The 13,599-nt window shown below is 31.2% G+C and overlaps 1 protein-coding gene across 1 annotated transcript; it reads left to right on the forward strand.

The window, feature by feature from the left end:
* The first annotated feature begins 3,456 nt into the window (after positions 1 to 3,456).
* LOC102668131 (uncharacterized) lies at positions 3,457 to 4,645 on the forward strand. Its single transcript, XM_041009043.1, has 2 exons — positions 3,457 to 3,537; positions 4,088 to 4,645. Exon 2 carries the CDS (start codon positions 4,100 to 4,102, stop codon positions 4,643 to 4,645), a length of 546 nt encoding a protein of 181 aa, XP_040864977.1. The 5' UTR covers positions 3,457 to 3,537; positions 4,088 to 4,099.
* The last annotated feature ends 8,954 nt before the right edge of the window (positions 4,646 to 13,599 follow it).

The raw sequence follows: 13,599 nt of genomic DNA on the forward strand, positions 1-13,599 counted from the left end.
AGGAAGTGTTTCTTATCTTTCAGTCTTGTCCTGATTAGCTTTACAAGTTCAAGTCACGTACAATTTAGAGGCACGTGATTATCTGGTTAACTATGAAAGCATCTTTGACAAAATTGTCCTCACATTTAAGATTCAAGACCCATACCAAGCTTTATGGCCGGCAAACCTGACAAACAATTATCAAATGTAACTAGATAATGATCACAAAATGGTGACAAAGCCTATATTTGAGCTATCTAGTTATATATTTGTTGGATAAGATATTTTTTACAATATTTTGTGCTAATTTAACGCTTTTCCTTTAAATAATTTTTAACCCTCTTTTTAAGAGGGTAATAATTTTATCTTTTCATATAAAATATTTTAGAATAATTATTAAGATGATAAGAGTATAGGATTACTCTTTAATTTAAATAACTAAAATTATTTTGTTGTTTTTAAAATGATGTTATGAAAAAATTATTTTTAAAATATTATATTTCATCTTGGTAATTCCGTAGACAAACTTTATATATATATTAAAAAATATTTTTATGGTAATTACATATTCCCCTAAAATTTAATTTTTTTATTTATATATCTACACATAATTTTCTTAAAATTTAAGTTAAAGTGAAAATGATTGCATTCTGGTAATTCTGACATTTCAAAAGAAAATGAGTAGCCACAGCTAGAAACCAATTCACACATGCTCTTATCATGTAACAAAAAATCAAAATGACAATTCAGTGACAAACATTGCTTTTTTGTCACTGATATATATGGATCACAAAAATTTTAGTGACAATTTTAAGAAACTACTTATATATTATTTTTTCTAATAATATTTAATTTTCGTTGCGTGTTAATATGAATACAGTATTACATATATGATCTTCACTAATTTTTTTTTTAGCTAACGCTTAGGAAAAATATTGTTAAATTTTTTTTACAATATTTAAAAATAACCTTAAATATAAATAAATATTACTAATATTTTTCTGTGATATTTTATCAAAATGTTGTATGTACTTCATGTTGTTAAAATCTGTTGTAACATGAATTATATACAACATTTGATAAAATATTATAAAAATATATTATATTATAAAAAATTTAATAATATTTTTATTAAGTGTTAGATAAAAAATATTATTAAGGATCATAGTACCGGTGCATTCAACTCTAAGGACCATTTCTTCCTTTTTTTCGGGTTCTTTGGTTATTAAGAAAAATCACAGGTTGTGTTTTTAACTATGAAAAATAATAATAATAGAAATCAAATACATCTTCAGAATTTTTATATTGTGTATTAAAGGTAAGAATACTCTTATACTTTCAATTTTGTTTGACTTTGCCTTTCTATGAATGCATCAAAGAATTATATATATATATATATATATATATATATATATATATATATATATATTACTAGTTTTGTATTTTATGTCTTGTATGGATAATAAATTCATATTTTATAATTTATAAGAATAAATTTTTATATACTATTAATTATTTGATTTAAATTTAAATACATGTATATTAGTATATATGTTAATAAATATTTAAATATATTTTTATATGCACACGGGGTGTTATCACAGGTCGGATTATTCCCTTTATTTTGATAATATTTTGCATGTTTTTTTTTATTTTCTAACTTTGTTACCATTAAAAAGTATATAATAACTTTGTTGATGACTAAATTTGGTCAAAAATAACATTTGTTCCTGTGATAAAATATTATTTTATAATAATTTAATTAATTAATTAATTATTTTTAAGTTATCATATATACGAAAATATTATAAATAATAAGATCAATTTATTAGAAATATTGATAAAATTAATAGAATCATTGGGATATATTATAGATATGATCTAGTTTAATTTATTTTTAAAGTATTAATAATATAACATAATTGGTAAATTGGTTAAAATCAATGTTTAATAAAAAAATTTAAATAATAATATATTATTTAGAATACTTAAATTAAAGTTGTTAAAATTTTAAAAATATATTTTTAAAATAAAAAATTATCAAATAAGAAAATTTTGCATATGGGAATAATTATATATCTATGTTAAAAAAATGTATCAGATTAAATTTTTTTGTATATGTACCTGTATTAGAAAAAATGTGGCAACTTTTTTAAATAATAACATAGAACTTTATTACATTAAATACTAATAGAATATTCATATTAAATATTGATAAATAATTATATACTTATGTTAAAAAAATTGATCAAATTTTAAACTTTTGTACACAAGAATAATTATACACCTTTGTTAGAGAAAATATACCAATTTTTTAAAAATAATAATATAGAATTTTATTACATTAAATACTAATAGAATAATTATATAAATAATAAAATGTATACGGAAACCTGTAAAATGTTTGAAAAACATATATAATTGGTAAATTAATTATACATGTAAATTATAGAAAATCATGATAATTAATAAAAAAATTATCATAATTATAATACATTAAATAAATTGAATATCATATAATATAAAAATTTTAGAATCAATTTAAAATATAATGAGTCAATTCAGTCTTGAATTATTTTTAATTATTATTTTTTTAATTTCATACATAATTTAAATTATAATTATTTCCAAATATAAAAAATGTATCACTTAATAGTATCATTAATGAATGAAATAGAAATCATTAAAATGAATTAGTTGAATTGAATAATATTATTTAATAATTTTAGAAAGAATAAATGTAAGATTATCAAGTCAGATCATTCGATAGAATCAATTTTTTTACAGTGAATAGGCAATTTAGTCCCTGAGATTGTAACCAGTTTGCATATTAGTCCTTAACTTAAATTTTAATTCAAAATAGTCCCTATCTTTACATTCGTTATGCAAATAAGTCCTTACCGTTACATTCGAAGTTAACGTCGTTAATGAGATGTATTGTTGGCAATTATAGTGCCACGTAGGCTAACTAACGTGGCACTATTATTGGTAGTATTGCAAAATAGTCCTTCTTCTTCACTGTGCTTCTTCTTCGTCATCCTTCACTCAACCACTGTGCTTCTTCTTCGTCATCCTTCATCTTCTTCTTCTCCCTCTCCCTCTCCCTCTCTCCCCTTCCTAATGTCATCTCTTCATCTTCTTCCCGGTGCCACCACCACCCTCAACTCCGCATTCCTCCTCCACCCCCATTCTCCCCTCTTCCCCTCCAAAACCCTAACCCCCCAAAAACCCAAACCCCCCTCTGCCCTCCTCCAGTGGAATTGCAAACCAAAACCCCAACCCAAACCCTTTTGCAAAACCTATTGGTGTACCTTGGGCATAAAAAAGTCGCAGGAGTTTGCCTTCATAATTTCCCTCAATCTTGAAGCAAGAAATTGTTCCATCCTGTTGTAACCACTTTCAGATTTCTTAATTGACCATCGTCTTGTTTGAGCATCTCTAGATTACAAGCCTCCTAAGTAAAAAATTTCATTGACGTTACAAGCCTCCTGTGTTTCATTCACCGCCGCATTTTGTTCTTGTTGTTGCTCTTTCAACAGGAAACTCCTCCTTCAACAGGTACGCCATAGAACATTAGAATCCATCTTCTTTTTCTTGCTGGTATTAATTTACGGTGGGACCACATTGGAATTCATGCCTAAACTTTTTTCTGAGTGCCCTGTTTAACTTTAAACCGCTTCATTTTTTTTTAATTGGCTTTGACATATTCAATTTTTTTTTAAATATAAGATAGTGCCTAAGTAGTATTGAACAGGTTGATGAAATCCATTATTGACTGATGCAAAATTGATACAGTCCCAGTACATTTGCTTCTCAATAAAAAGATATTTCCCAAGTCAAAACATTTTGGGGGTTTCTCTCACAAATGATAATATCAATTATTTAGTACTTGCTCTTTGCATCTGGTGGGGTGTTTGTTTTCATGAAGTTAGAAACTTCGAATAATATTTGTTCAAATTTCAACATTTCAGATTATGAGTGCGGTTCATTACTCTTGAAGCAAGGTTTGGTGGGGGTAAAAAAGGAATGAGTTTTGTTAATTCAAATCACACCCGTGGTTTCACATTATTCTTAATCGGGAAACTGAATTAAGGGTATTTTTGCATAGGGGAATAAGATCATGCCTGGCATTCTCTCAAGGCTGAATGCAACCATTTACTGTCGCATTCGGGAAGCAATAACAAGGCAACAAGGAGTGCCGACATCCTTGTACAGAAGTTCAGCTTTGCCTCTTTGTTCGCTCACTTCAAGTCACACACTTCACACAAAATCAATGATTACTGCCTCACATTCCAATGCTATGCTGGGAGATGTTTATGCTTATGGCTTAATCTCAGGTCGTGGTAGTGTGCGAGACTTCACAAAGCCTGCTGTAGGTTGCTTGAGGGGTAGTGTGAATCTAAGGAGACTACAACCATTGTATGGTCCTTTGAGTTTTGGGTGTTCTACTTTTGATGCTAATAGGAGGATCCGGGATTCGAGTTTGCTGCATGGATCATGGCTCAAGAATTTCTCAGCCTCTTCTTCTGCTTGCTACTCAGCCGGGGCTGCACATGCTGTCTCATTTGATGGAAGCCCTCCTGATGAACAGCTTGCAAATTCCTCTTTTTCGCCTGACCCGTATGTAATTGTTGTTCTTAATATTTTGAATTCTATTTCTCCATGAATTGCTTCAAATAATATATTTTGGATGCCGATTTTGATGCCATGAAGGAAGCTTACCCTATTTATACCGTGTTTGAAAGAGTGGGGTAATGATTCTGCAGCAATTTGTGTTTCTTTAGATTTTTCAATTTAGTCCTTGCCACATTGGACTCAAACTTGTCACATTGGGTTGCTTACGTGGACTGAGGTGTGCCAAATAGACATTTGACTAACGGAATAAATTAGATTTTAACAGCAAGGACTTATTTGCATAACGGATGTAAATATAGGGACTATTTTGAATTAAAATTTAAGTTAAGGACTAATATGCAAACTGGTTACAATCTCAAGGACTAAATTGCCTATTCACTCATTTTTTTAATCAAAACCTTTTTATATGTATACAATAGATTAAAAATTTCATCATTAGCGAAAGATATTGTGAATCATTACATCACCATCATATCACTCATTTACGCGTTATTTTGACTTTCTAGCTACAACTGCTTCGTCTATTCCTTGATTTTCACATATACAATAAAATAAGGAAATAAAAGAGGAAGCAAAAGGTGACGTAATGCAGAATGTGAATGCACGTGTTATTATTATTATTATTATTATTATTATTATTATTATTATTATTATTATTATTATTATTGTGAGTGAGATGCGATAGACTTTTTGTTTATGCTTTTCTCTTGGGATCGAATTGTGGCCCAAAAATCTCAAAGTTATTTTCTTTTGACAACAGGATTCATGTCTTGTTTAATATTTTACTAATTTGGTTTTTACCTAATCAATATAATAAATTTGTTCTGTCAGAAGTGGATGCATCCGAAGTGAATTACAGCGGTGCATCTAAATTTTTTTATGGCTTGTCTGAATTCCTTAGACACCGGTCACCGGCCAGGATTTGACATGGTCAAGTAGGCAAAAAGTGGAAAATTTATAAAAGGCGGTAATAATTTATCAGAATAACGAGATACTATACATTAAATGTACATTTGTTACAATAACATTAATCGTATATATGGATGTCAAATTTTGATTAAAATTTCTACCTCAGACCTCAAGACTCTTTGTCAGCAATTATACTTTACTCTTACTCTTACTCTTACTCTTATTTGAATGTAAAATAGCTGATTAAGAACTCTGGTATAATCGTGAGCTATAAAGGATTTAAGGTGTAAAAGAGGATGTGGCTGTTCTAATATCAAAATTAACTTTCCATGTAAAGTGCAAAAATGAAAAAATGACTTTAAGAAAGGTATCCTTTCAAAATTAAGATTTTATTTGGGAAATTAGAAATATATTATTTTTATTTCCTTTGTAATTGAATATCATATTTTTAACATATTTATAGCATTAATTATGAATATATTAATTAATGATATTATAAATATATAATCTTTACTTGTTTCCTTTTATTTAGATTATATGGAATTTTATTTCTCGGAAAAACCATAAGTTATAAAAAAAGTGAAAGATTATTATTGAATTAAAAATTAAAATTTTCTTAATTTTCCTATTCTTTGTATTCCTAGGAATCAATGGACTAATTACATCCTTAACTCAACCTCTTAATGTTTGAACAAGTGGTCTCGGAATAATTAAAAAGGAGGGGTTGAATTAATTATTAATGTACATTGACTAATTAAAAACTTATCCTTCTTATTGTTACTAGATTCAATTAGACTTTTACTACAAAATTAAGAAAGTAAAGAACAGAAATAGAAACTTAACCAAAAGTAAAAGCGATAATTAAAGTGCACAGCGGAAATTAAGGAGTGTAGGGAAGAAGAAGACAAACACAAGAATTTTATACTGGTTCGACAACAACCCGTGCTTACATCCAGTCCCCAAGCAACCTGTGATCTTTGAGATTTCTTTCAACCTTGTAAAAACCTTTACAAGCAAAGATCCACAAGGGATGTACCCTCCCTTGTTCTCTTTGAACAACCAAGTGGATGTACCCTCCACTTGAATTGATCCACAAGAGATGAATCCTCTCTTGTTCTCAGTTACAACAACCCAAGTAGATATACCCTCTACTTGTACCACAAAGGATGTACCCTCCAATGTGTTAAGACAAAGTTCTCAGGCGGTTAGTCCTTTGAATCTTTGTAAAGGGGAAACAAAAGATATCTTAGACGGTTAGTTCTTTGAAATCTTTTGTTTAAGGGAAAGGGAAGAATCAAAAGAATTCTCAGACTGTGTCCTTTTGAATTCTTTGAAAAGGGAGAAGAGAGGCATAAAAGAATTCAGGCGGTTAGTCCTTTGTTGTTTTGGAAAAGGGAGAAGAGAGACACAAAAAGAATTCAGATGATTAGTCCTTGTCGAATTCTTTTTGGCAAAGGGAGAAGAGAATGAAAAGATATAGCACACTTTTGTTTTCTGCAGAAGAACAAGGTTTGAAAAACAGAAAACTTAGAAAGCTTTTTGGCAAAAGAAGAAGAAGAAAGATGATAAGCAAAGGTTTCAAGATTTCTCAAAAGATGTTCAAAGAAGTTTAAAAGTTGTAAAAGTTATTTGAATGCAAGTCAAGGTACACAAAGCATTGGAAGAGTTATAACCTTGAGAAAATCTTGAGAAAACCATTGGAAGAGTTACATCTCTTGACTTTTTATTCAAAACTTGTCACAGGTAATCGATTACCAAAACCATGCAATTGATTACACAAAGCATTTTATGAAAAGATGTGACTCTTCACAATTGAATTTGAATTTCAACGTTCAGATACACTGGTAATCGATTACCAATATATTGTAATCGATTACACCATTTAAAAATCATTTGGAACGTTACAAATTCAGTTAAAAGCTTTTGAAATCAAACTTTACCACTGATAATCGATTACCCCTGTAATCGATTACCAGAGAGTAAATACTCTAGTAACTTAGAAAAATTTGAGAAAACTTTTCTTGTAAAACAAAACTGTGCTATGTTTGGTTTTTGAAAAATCTTTTTCAATACTTCCCTTGTGAAGTCTTGACTTGTTACTTCTTGGTTTCTTCTCTTGAATCTTGAATTTATCTTCTCTTGAATCTTGATTCTTCTTGATGTCTTTTCTTTAATCTTGATCTTGAACTTGTTGACTCAATCTTGACATCATTCTTTTGGGCTTTTTGTCATCATCAAAACTACTTGAATCATACTTGATTCATCATCATGAAGCTTACTTCTGCACTTAACATTCTAATCAACTAACAAGTCATTGAAACCCTCCTCACTTCCCATCACATATGTTGCATCAATAACTTTGCTTTCAATGTTGACCTTAATCAAGACCCTTTAGAGTATTTAGGTTTAGTAGACATGGGTTGGGCTTAAGTTGAATTCTTATAAAATTTAAATTGAATTCATAGCTATTTAAATGTTGATAGTGAGCTTGTAGTTTTCTTTGTACAATTTTTTACTTTTTTGGATACAAGAACTTGTAGTTAATTTATTACTACATTAAGAAATGTTCCTTTATATTTAGTGGAGCCTAAATCAAAACAAATGGACAGACACTTAGTGTAGCATGATTTGTTCCCTGATGGGTTAACCAAACAACTAAGTTTCAATAATATAAGCAATTTAAGGAGACAATGTAATACTTGTTGTTATAGGTAGGTGCGAACAAAATCTACAACTTATTCGGACAAAGGAAAAGTTGCAATCAAACACAATATATAACTTCCTTTCCTATGAACATACCATGTTGAAAGTAGTCTCTTGAGGAGTGAAGCAAATGTGGTTCAAGGTTTGTTGAGAACTCCAACCAATTTCATGGTGAATTGCATTTGTAGGTGGCTTCTCATCTGGTTCCAAACCAAAGTAGCACTACTTGAGCCTGTAAAACCTCTTCACGGTGTACCAATCCAGATTAGTGAACTTAGTCTTTTGCTTCAGAGCTTCAAGCTCATGTTTGAAAAAGTTGACAGGACGAGCCTTAACATATCTGGTTGGTAGAGCATCATCATCTTCTTCGATTAGCAATACATTACCTTTGTGCCAATTAGCCTTTGGATATAGAATAGGCTTATCAATTGCTATCTAAAACTAGTTTCTGGAGTAGCTCAGCAAGAAATTACGACCCAAGCATGACAGGCAAATGAGTGTTGAGCCTTTAAATCTGATGAAATGAAGCTTGTCTTAATCTAATCTCCTCTCTAGATGTAGATAGCTTCATTTTGAGCTCAATACCATAGTTTGATAGTTCCTAGTCTTGACTTTCTTTAGTCTGATTTTTAAATCCCAAGGAAGAACAACATTGAGGGCACAAATGAGACCCATTAGTTGTTGAAAATCTGGGGGGGGGAGGGGGTAGAGAAAGGCATTTTAGTAGGATCAACCTCTCTACTTTTCTACACATTGACACCAAGGGGATAAACCTTTGTGTCTATTGGTCGATGCTCAAAAATCAATCTATTTTGATTAGGAGCAACAGTCTTCCTTGAAGGGAACTCCTAGATCATTGGTGATCCCTTTCTCCATATAGGCTAAGTGCATACTCTTCTTCTTCAGGCAAGCTATCCCAAGATAAGTAAGAAAAAGGATTAATACCTACAAAACTTGCCTTCCAGAGCTTTGTGAGATTGAGCTTTTCCAGCTCCACTTTCTGCATCTTTGGGTGAAGAATATGTTTCCCAATGTTGGACTCCTACATTGTATTGTGTTTTGAGTTTTAGAAAGAGTATTTCAAAAGGCAAAGTCCCATATTACCTAGCTCATGTATTTATATATCAACTTGTGATATGGACTATCAAAGTAGCTAGTAAGGGGTGGAATTCTCGCACACATGAGCTTGGGCCTTATGGACTTGACATAGTGCAAATCCACTGATTTGTCCTCCTATGTGTGCATTAATGGGCCGTGAAATCCTTTTATCTTTTATTCAATTAAATTCTTTTGAGAATTATTTTTGAATTCAAAAAGCCTATCGAAAAATCCTTGCTTAAATGTGACAATTTTTTTATTTGATCCAATTACAAAAATCATGGGATTTTCCTTTTTTTGCCTCAATCATTTGACTGTTTGATTAATTACAAGGATTAAGTCCCAATCATCACTAATTCTTTTTATTACCATCTTTGTTATTGAAACAGTCATATGGTTCATTCCTCTCCTATAAATATGAGTCTCTCACATGAGTTTTTCACATTGAGGAAACATCCTTTTTATCTTCTTTAATCATGGGTTCAAATTTGCGCCTTTGCTAGTTTCTATAGCCCAACTTGACCGAGAGGTTCTTATTGTATCCTAGGGGACTTGCATGGGATTCCAAAGATAAGTCCTTTAGGGCAATACTCATACACGCCCCCGAAAGACTTTGTTTACGATCTTTTACATCATTTCCAACAATCTAAAGGGCTTATCCTGGCTGAAAACATGAATGCCAATGTTGTCACTCTATCGTAGACTCCTCTGGTGCCAAATGTTACCTTTGCCAAGCCACTCCCAGACATGTCTAAGATCGAGGTCTTTGTCGGGCAACATTTCCGATGCTAGCAGGAACATGTTGGCACACTGCTTGACATGCATGGGGTAGCTTTTGCCCTTACCACCAAGAAGCCAAAGTCTGTAGCACCTACCAAAGAGCTTGATCATTGGAATCAAGCAAATAAGGTATGTTGTCACACCCTATTGAATACATTGTCTAACGAGTTATTTGATGTCTATTTTTCCTATAAGGAAGCAAAGGAGATATGGGAGTCCCTTGTTTTGAAGTACACTATTGAAAGTGTGTTACGACAATTCTTCATCATCGACAACTATTATCATTGGACAATGATCGAGGACAAGGACATCAAGGTGCTAATCAACAAGTACCACAAGTTGCTAGAAGACCTATAGGCAAAAAACACAACCCTACCTAACAACACCTGAAGGATAGGAACCATTAATGTCCCTGTCAGACTTTATCACTCATATCATCATTAAGGATACCAACATAAAGGAATGTGTTTCTACAAAGGCCAAAGCTTTATCGGTCAAGGCAAATATGGTGCAAGGGAAACCATTTTAGAAAAGGTACAGTCCCAGAACTAATTGCTTCTAACATGGCTGAAAAAGATGAAATAATTGCTGCTTTTATTTCTCAAGTCAATGGTGCGACCAATGTGAGCAAATGGATGGTAAACTCTGGGGCTTCTAGGCATATATGTGCTAATAGAAATGTGTTTACCTCTTACATTGTTGTGGGGTGGAGAATAATAAGTCTATCTTGGTGATTCCAGGACTCCTCCAGTTATAGGAAAAGGAAAGGTTCTTCTTAAGCTCATATATGGGAAGACACTGGCTTTGAGTGATGTGCTACATGTTCCCGCCGTCAGAGTCAACTTGGTCTCTATAGCACTGTTGGGGAAGGTTGGGGGTGAAAGTGTCCTTTGAATTGAATCAAACACAAGTATTATGACTAAGAACATTGTGTTTGTGGGAAAGGGATATTGTGATTCAGGACTTTTTGTATTGAATGTTTATGAAGTTATTAATAAGAATGCATCTACTTCTGTATATATTGTTGATTCTTATGATATATGTTATGCTGAATTAGGTCATGCAAATTTCTCGTATGTTATCAAATTGCAATGACTAGGCTTAATCAACGTGCATGAGAAACAAAGTAGGAAATGTGATACTCAAAATTAACTAAGAAAATATGTCCTATTGTACAATGTGAATCTGAGCCTCTTAGTTTCATTCATTTTGATCTTGGTGATTTGAAACAAACTATGTCTAGATGAGCTAAAAGATTTTTTATTAGTTGTATAGATGTTTTCTCTCAATATACTAAAGTTTCTTTGATTAAATAGAAGAATAAAAAGGATAAGATCTTATAGGGGTGGCGAGTACTCTTTGTTTAACGACTTTTTTTTGAAAAGGAAGGTATAAACCATGAGGTAACCCCAACATATTTACTTGAATCAAATAGAGTAGCTGAAAAAAAATAGAACCCTTAAGGAGATGATGAATGCTTTGTTTATAAGTTCCTCCACATCTAACAAACTTTAGGGAGAAGCTCTTTTGAGGACTTGTTTTTTACAAAATAGGATCCCATATAGAAAAACAAGAAAGACATCTTATGAGCTATGGAAATGATATAGACCCAACCTAAAATATTTGAGAGTGTGGGGTGCTTAGCCAAAGTGATGTTACCTAATCCTAAAAAGAGGAAAATAGGGCCTAAGACCTCTGATAGCATGTTTATTTGTTATGCAGAACATAATGTTGTTATAGATTTCTTATCCTTAAGAGTCACGTGCTTGATTGCAATACCATCATGGAGACTAAGAATGTTGAATTATTTGAGCACATATTCCTTTTAAAATCTAGTGCTAGTTCTAGTGTTAATATTATACTTGAACAACTTGTTGAAACCTATAATGAAACTATGTGTGAGGACTTAAGAAAAAGTAAAAGATAGGATAGAAAAATCTTTTGGAGATGATTTTTATACATATCTTGTTGAGGATGACCGTTTGAGTTTTTCTAAAGCAATTAGTTCTTCTGATGAAAACCTTTGGGAATAACCCATTAAGATTGAAATTAATTATATCAAGAAGAACAATACATAGACTTTAGTTGATTTACCCAAATGAGCAAAGTTTTAAAAGGAAGTATAACCTGATGGATTAATAAACAAGTATAAGGCTAGACTAGTAGCTAAAGGGTTTTCTCAAAAAACCAAACATAGATTACTTTGATACCTTTCCGCCTACTACTAGAATTTCCTCTATCCGAGTTTTGATAGCTTTAAATGCCATCCATAAGTTAGTGATTCATTAGATGGATGTGAAGACAATTTTCCTAAATGGTGATTTAAAGCAAGAGATATATATGACTTAATTTGAAAGGTGTGAGGTTCTCGATCTAGAAAAAAAAAGTGTGCCAACTTTTAAAATCTCTCTATAGTTTAAAGCAAGCACCAACATAATGGCATGAAAATTTTAATAAGCCTTTACTTGTGGTTTTTCCTCTAGTGATGCTGATAGATGTGTGTACACAAAGTCTATGAATGGTGATTATGTCATTATATATTTGTATATGGATGACATACTTATCTTTGGTGCATGCATTGATATACTTTTAAAAACTAAATCTTTCTTGGAATCTAAATTTGATATGAAAGATATAGGTGAAGCAAATGTAATTCTTGGAATTAAAATCATAAGGAAATGGGATGGTATATTGCTATCCCAAGGACATGTTGAGAAACTTCTTAAGAAGTTTGGTTATTATTTCTCTAAGTCAGTGAGTGTCCCGTATGATGTTAATTCTTAATTGAAGAAAAATAAAGCAGAACAAATTGATCAAACTCGATATGCCCAAATCATTGAAAGCTTACTGCATTTAATGAAATTTTCTCGACCTAATATTGCATATGAAGTAGGTACACTGAGTAGATATACTCATAGTCCTAATCAGGACCATTGGGATGCAATTGCAAGACTCTTGAGATATTTGCACTATTAGAAAATGGACTTTCTACATTGGTTATTTATGATTTTCTACATCGATTTTTAATCGATGTTGAAAGTATGAAAAACCGATGTTAACGTAAAATTTACAACATCGGTTACCTAAATAACCGATGTTATATAATAAGAAAATGTATTAATGTTGACAGTTGACATCGGTTTAAATACAAAACCGATGTTAACTTATAGATCAACATCAGTTTTGTATAAAAACCGACGTTAAGTTAAAAACGTTAACATCAGTTTTTATATCTATAAGTTAACATCGGTTTTGCATAAAAACCGATGTTAAATTTTTATAGGTTAACATCGATTTTCAAACAAAAACTGATGTTAATCTATGAGTTAACATCGGTTTTTATAAAAAACCGATGTTAACGTTTTTTGATATTAACATCAGTTTTTTTACAAAAATCAATGTTAATATACACAAACAACATCGGTTTTTTGAGGAACCGATGTTAAGTTGTATGTTAACATCGGTTTTTTTCAAAAATCAATGTTGTTTGTGTAT

Source organism: Glycine max, chromosome 14 (assembly GCF_000004515.6).
Source record: "Glycine max cultivar Williams 82 chromosome 14, Glycine_max_v4.0, whole genome shotgun sequence".
Taxonomy (NCBI): Eukaryota; Viridiplantae; Streptophyta; class Magnoliopsida; order Fabales; family Fabaceae; genus Glycine; species Glycine max.

Excerpts from the sequence above, each read along its gene's own strand:
- LOC102668131 (XM_041009043.1), top strand. The coding sequence starts at position 4,100 with ATGCCTGGCATTCTCTCAAGGCTGAATGCAACCATTTACTGTCGCATT.